Source organism: Tasmannia lanceolata, unplaced genomic scaffold, assembly GCF_043159265.1.
Source record: "Tasmannia lanceolata isolate RefF3 unplaced genomic scaffold, GAP_Taslan_0.1 ptg000011l, whole genome shotgun sequence".
NCBI classification, from domain to species: domain Eukaryota; kingdom Viridiplantae; phylum Streptophyta; class Magnoliopsida; order Canellales; family Winteraceae; genus Tasmannia; species Tasmannia lanceolata.
In genome coordinates, this window is record NW_027518688.1 from 16946124 (window position 1) to 16952123 (window position 6000).

Genomic DNA, 6000 nt, shown 5'->3' on the forward strand with positions numbered 1-6000 from the left:
ACAAGGTCATGTTCTCTCCATCGATTGTTTGTGCGTACCATTTCCGGAGGCCAAAAGGTACCTTGAAATGGACATGGGCCCTGAGTGTCCACCCACGAAGCAACTAAAGTCAAAACCCAAGAGCTAGAAAAGAACGTGTGGGTCGGCTCCTCTTGAACCTATGAAAGCCCATTGGGAAGCCCAAAAAAAAGGACGACGGTCTTGATGCCGATGCCGATGCCGCCCTTGTATAATCCAAGAATGATATGGTCTGACCATCAGACACGTGCAGGTCAGGGACTGCCACCAGGCAAGGAGCTCCAATCAATCAATATACACGCAGAAGAGTGCAGAGGCCAGAGGGTGATCTGAATTCAAAAGATGATTAGGACCGCCTGATTGGTGATCCTGAACATCCATTAGATTAGCCGCGATCAATGCAAGAGATTCGTTTGAAGAGAGGCGGCCCATCGACTCGAGCGTGAAATCGACGCGACTATCTCCACTATTGAAGCACGTCAAGATGACAGCCTCAGATCGGGGCCATTAATCAGCTTCTTCTCCAATAAGTCTCTCTACTACCGAGATCAGAGGGAGTAGCTCCTGGAACTGCTATCGACTTCATATGCTCTTAGGAATGACACCACACCATTGCCATTCAAAAAAATGACACTACACCATCCTTAAGATCTAGCAAAGGGGATACAGACAAAATCTGAATCCAGAAAACCTTCTCGTCCACCGCGATAGTAAAGGCATTATCATTCAAAGAATACTTCTTCGAGCTGAGGCAAAGTCTACCAACATCACACCCAGAACCAGGGTTGCACGATCTATCGATGGAGACAAAATGCCCTAAGGGTGTGTTTGGTTGCACAAAAGCCAAGGAGGCTTGGGGATTTTGCCTGGCATCTGGGTGTCTCCTGGAGATTCCCTGTTTGGTTGCCAATGTAGCATTGAACTCCCTGGAGATTCCCAAGGATGTCTCCTGCATAATTATTGCATGTCTGCTCTTGTCCCCTCCTTATGACATCCAAGGAATTTTGCTTGAATTTTCTTGGGGATGGTGGTTTTTCTCTCTTTCTATCCCCCCTATTTTCTCTCTCCAGATTGGCAATGACAGCCCATACTTGTTCCCAGCTCTCCGAGTCTGCCGAGCAACCAAACACTACTTACCACTATTCTCCGAGGTAATTCCAGGCAAATTCAATGCTCGTCTCCTCCCTGTTGGCGACTTATTCCACAACTCCCCGAGTCTATGCCGTGCAACCAAACAGAGTTGCACCAATAGATCCATTCCTCCATCTCTACCAAGGGACACCCTAGTTGGGATTTCCATAACCGGACTACATCACTGTGGTTGACCTCTGAAGCAGGGAGATAAATACCTCCATGGCCCCGATTTGAAAATTTATAATATTGCATTTGATCCTACTGTCCAAGACAGACATGAAACAAGGTAGTCCATGTCCCCAAGGACCCCAACCATCTATCTTCCTGTTTCCCTCTCATACACTTGGTGAAGCAACTATAGGCTTTGATCCTATGTAATCCTTCCTCTACGGGCAGAAAAACCCTCTTTGGTTCCAAAATTGGAGGAGCTTGTTGCAAACAAGATTCTACCATAATACTCTCCAGCACTGAATAAACGTTGTTAGGTTTGCAGATGGGGGCTGAAGCCCCGAACTTTGAAGCTTTTCCCGACCATACGATCCATCACCCGATGTGACTCTTGGAGTAAGATTTGGTCTAGGCCCAACCAGATATTTCGACAATGCCAGTAGGAAACTCGGCATGTGAAGTTCAAAAACTCGCACTTACACTGCTCTCAGCCTCTCATCAGCCAAAGGCTTCTCTCCTCTTCCTCCTTGGCATATCGCTATCCTTACCTGCTTCTCTGTTTCTTTGTTGCTGCAATCCCTCGCTGAACCAATGTCATTCACTTCTCTCCCCTATTAAATGTGTTAATACTCCAGCTCATCATAGCTAAGGACACACCCAGAGTAATATGGCGCAATATTTGGATGTTCAAAAACTTGCACTTACACCACTCTCAGCCTCCCATCAGCCAAAGGCTTCTCTTCTCTTCCCCCTTGGCATATCGCTATCCTTACCTGCTTCTCTGTTTCTTTGTTGCCGCAATCCCTCGCTGAACAAATGTCATGCACTTCTCTCCCCTACCAAATGGTGTGTTAATACTCCAGCTCATCATAGCTAAGGACACACCAATAGTAATATGGCGCAATATTTGGATGGCCCCAGTCTCTCCTAGGATCCAATGATACTCTTGGAGAGACTAAAGAAGATTAACACTAAATCCAACCTAATTCCTTCAAAAAATTCTTGATAAATCTACTAATATTCCAACCATAACTTCATACATTCGCAGCTTCCTACCCTCCTTCGAAATACATGATTTACTTTTATGAGATGAATGTGTAAAGATATTAATCATATAAGACTTAGACTGCAAACAAACATGATCAACCCCTAAAATGTAAACAATTCTCAACATGTGGCAAAAAATTTACAATGTTTGCTACTTTATATAGTGTAATGCTAAAACAAGCCATGAACAGTATACATACACAGCATGAAAATGATGATAGAACACATTGTTCACTTAAGTATGCATGCAGAAAATAGTGTGACTTCTCATCTCTATGGGAGCCAGGTGTCATATGTAGAAAGTAGACAAGAAAGATAGAGGAACCAGCATTTACCTGCTCCGCGGGTCTGGTTAAAGCAGGTGAAACAGAGATGCTTGCAACTAGACCAGAACCTGAAAGAATGTCTTTGAGAATGCCACTAATTCCAAGGAGGAGGAGAGTCTTGGCTCCTAAAGGGGATCCACTTGCGCATGTTGATAGAAGACGGATTAAACCCTGCATGCTTAAGAAGTCACAATCGAGGCATTCGAAAGCATGTAGTCTGCAATATGAATCCATGCATTTGAATCTACCGTGTACGTAGGTGTGCTGAGGGATGCCTGGCCTCCTCCTGAATTGCTAATGGAGATAAGGCTGGCGGCTTGAGCAACCAATCCATGATTACAAAGCTCATCTAATTTTTCAGGAGATGAAGCGAATGCCTCCGCTATTCGAGTCAAGCAAACAGAAGCATGGTCTAACACCTGTGAAGTAATACCAAATGAGAACTGTGTTATTCTACAAAACAGAAGTGGGTAGAAGTGAGAACAGCTGGAATAGGAAGGACAGAGAATAAGCAATTACGATAGAATAGATTCAACCTGAAATGGATTCCGTTTACCTTTGAATCATGGTATTGAAGAAGATTTGTAAGCAAAGGAACAGCTTCCATCACAAAGTCAGCTGCATCAGCTGGGAGTTTCTTACACATATTTGCAGCGGTGGACAATGCCACCCTCTGAAATATGCCATCAAAAGAAAGGAAAACTCGTCAGATTCCAAAGGACAAAGAACTGAATTTCCATTTACAATAAAGCTATCAACTGGACACATAAAAGTTTAAGAACAAGACAGTACCTGAACTCCTGTCGAGAAAAAGTCAAGATAGGAGAGCACCGCCATAAGTGCACCAGCACGCAGGCAGGCAGTTGGGTGTTCTTGGGATATCTTCTTCAGAGCTTGAAGAGACTGCACAAACATACCAGTAAGATAAACAGGCGTGGGTCTTAAAGTAATCAAAACATTACCAATGGAGGTTAGATATTAACAACAAATGGAATAATAAAATGTAGATGATTAGTTTACATTAACAGACGAGGTAGGTCCTTGACGCGACTACATTGTAACTACCAAAGTCTTTAACATGTAAACTCAGACATAGCAATTGAACAGCATGTAAACTGATGAGAAACAAATGATTTTGCATTTGCATGTATACTCGGATGCGCAGACTCGGAAGAGGATAGCTTGGCTGGGGAAGGAGTGGCGGGAAGCAAGCTTCATCTTTTTTTATTTTTCCCCGTGATCGGGGCTGTCTTCTTTTTTCAGTTGTGCTTTTCCTTTTTTTTCCTGACCTTCTCGGTCAGAGGTTTATGGTTTCTTATTTTATTAACTATTCATTACCATTGAAAACAACAATTGCTCATTTCAACTTAAGGGTGGGGGAGGAATCACCTGTTCTGCCAAGTCCATGTACTCAATGGTGAGCAACCGAGCACAGAAGCACGAGACAGCACCATAGTGCACGACAGCTGCACAGGACGACGGCAATACATCACAAAGGTGTGTGAGTGCCCTAGCAGCAAGTAACATGATATCGGCATTGCTCTCGTGGTTAAGCAACCCAACAAGAACAGGCACAAATGAATCAACAGAGAACGTGCTGAGCGAATCCTCAGTCCCAATTGACAGCATCTCACAAAGCTGCGTCAATGCCTCAACTTGACGCCCTTCCTCCCCATCCGCACGCAACCCAGATAAAATCTTCTTAAGCCGACCATTCTGATGCGAAGATGTAGCGGCACCCCCAGAAGTGGGCAGCAGATCATCCAGCCCCGCCCCGAGTTTTCGAAGAAGCCCTTGAAGGGCACTGCTCGCGGAAGTCAAATTCTGGTGAAGAATTCCAATCCCACCTTCACTATCATTATCATCTTCACCCCCAGCATCAATACTAATCCCCAAATTCCTTTCCCTTTCCCTTTCTCTTTCCCTAACCCTAGTTTCAGGCTCTTTCTCTTTCCCCTTATCAGACTCTTTCTCCCTTTCAGAACCCTGATTTTTACCCCGACGACCACTGGAATCACGGCGGGAGGCAGAGGCAGACGATTCGGTGGTGGAATCCATGGCAATTACTGCGGCGGTGGAGTCTTGAGAGCGAGAATTCTGTCGGGAACGGGTGGAGATTGTGGAGACAATGGCGGGGGTGGTGGAGGGAGACAAAACGGAGTTGCGGGTTCTCTTACTGGCGCGGAGCTGTGGGGAATTGGCTGTGGAAGATGAGGGTTGTGAAGAAGGGGCTGCTGAGGAGGCCTCCGCCCGCTTCCGACTCCGCGTTTCCATACAAAATTTTCTTCCCAGCTGGAAGAGAGCGATCAAGCTCCTTCCGATCTAATGAATTTTAGCATTTCTATTCTCTGGTTCCGATTCAAACAAACAACAACAACAACAACAAAATAATACAAACCCTAACCCTAGCTTATCTGAATACAGATGGCAAAAACCAAACCCTGACCCTAAGAAATCCAAGAATCTGATCCTTTCTAGGGTTTGGAAGAAGAAAGAGACGAATAAAATTGGCAGAGGACTTCGATTTTCTTCCAATTCAAGCCCTAGCTCATCTGAATCCAGATGAAAAAGAAGCTAAGAAATCCGAGAATCTGATCTGTTTCTAGGGTTTGCAAGAAGGGGAAGAAGAAAATTAGGGCAGAAGACTTCTATTTTCTTCCGATTCAAATAAACAAGAAAAAAAAATTATACAGACCCTAACCCTAGCTCCTCTGAATCAAGATGGCGAAGAAAAAACCCTAAGAAATCCAAGAATCTGATCCGTTTCTAGGGTTTGGAAGAAGAAAAAGGACGGAAATTAGGGCAAAAGATTTCTACTTTCCTTTTTCTGTATAAAAACCCTAGCTTTTCTGAATCCAGATGGCAAACAACAAACCCTAAGAAATCCAAGAATCTGATCCGTTTCTAGGGTTTGAAAGAAGAGTAGAGAGGACGTTGAGAGAGAGACTTGTTTTTTGAGAAATGAAACCCTAAATTATAAAGAATCTCACAAAGCTTCCATGGCGGTGAGTACTTCGCCTTTTCGCATATGCTTTGATGTTATGCCCACTCCTCCTTTACCTTGATAGTTCCAATTGGTTTATTTTCGTTGGTTGCATGTCAACACTAGAGCCAATTGGGTGTTGTAGTCATTGAAAAAACTGTACAGACTTGTTTGGTGGGTTTGCTTAGTCATTATTTTCTAGGACTAAATGGCATGGATTTGGTAATTACAACCTACTTTTTGTTGTTGATTTGTATTAAGTGGGTGTTTGGATGTGGGCATAAGAAATTGTGGAAAATAAGGCTTTTCATTGAAAATAAATAT

The 6000-nt window shown here is 43.9% G+C and overlaps 1 protein-coding gene across 1 annotated transcript in view; it reads right to left on the minus strand.

Moving 5' to 3' along the window:
* The window catches only part of LOC143886506 (E3 ubiquitin-protein ligase UPL3-like), a 38214-nt gene extending 32422 nt beyond the window's left edge, over window positions 1–5792 (minus strand). Inside the window, exons 1-5 of the mRNA XM_077390500.1 lie at window positions 4083–5792; window positions 3486–3596; window positions 3250–3366; window positions 2942–3112; window positions 2703–2864 (exon numbers count right to left, since the gene is read on the minus strand). Of these exons, the coding sequence (XP_077246615.1) occupies window positions 2703–2864; window positions 2942–3112; window positions 3250–3366; window positions 3486–3596; window positions 4083–4967 (1446 nt within the window). The 5' untranslated portion in view covers window positions 4968–5792. The remainder of the gene's footprint in view (window positions 1–2702; window positions 2865–2941; window positions 3113–3249; window positions 3367–3485; window positions 3597–4082) is intronic.
* Between the last annotated feature and the right edge of the window lie 208 nt (window positions 5793–6000).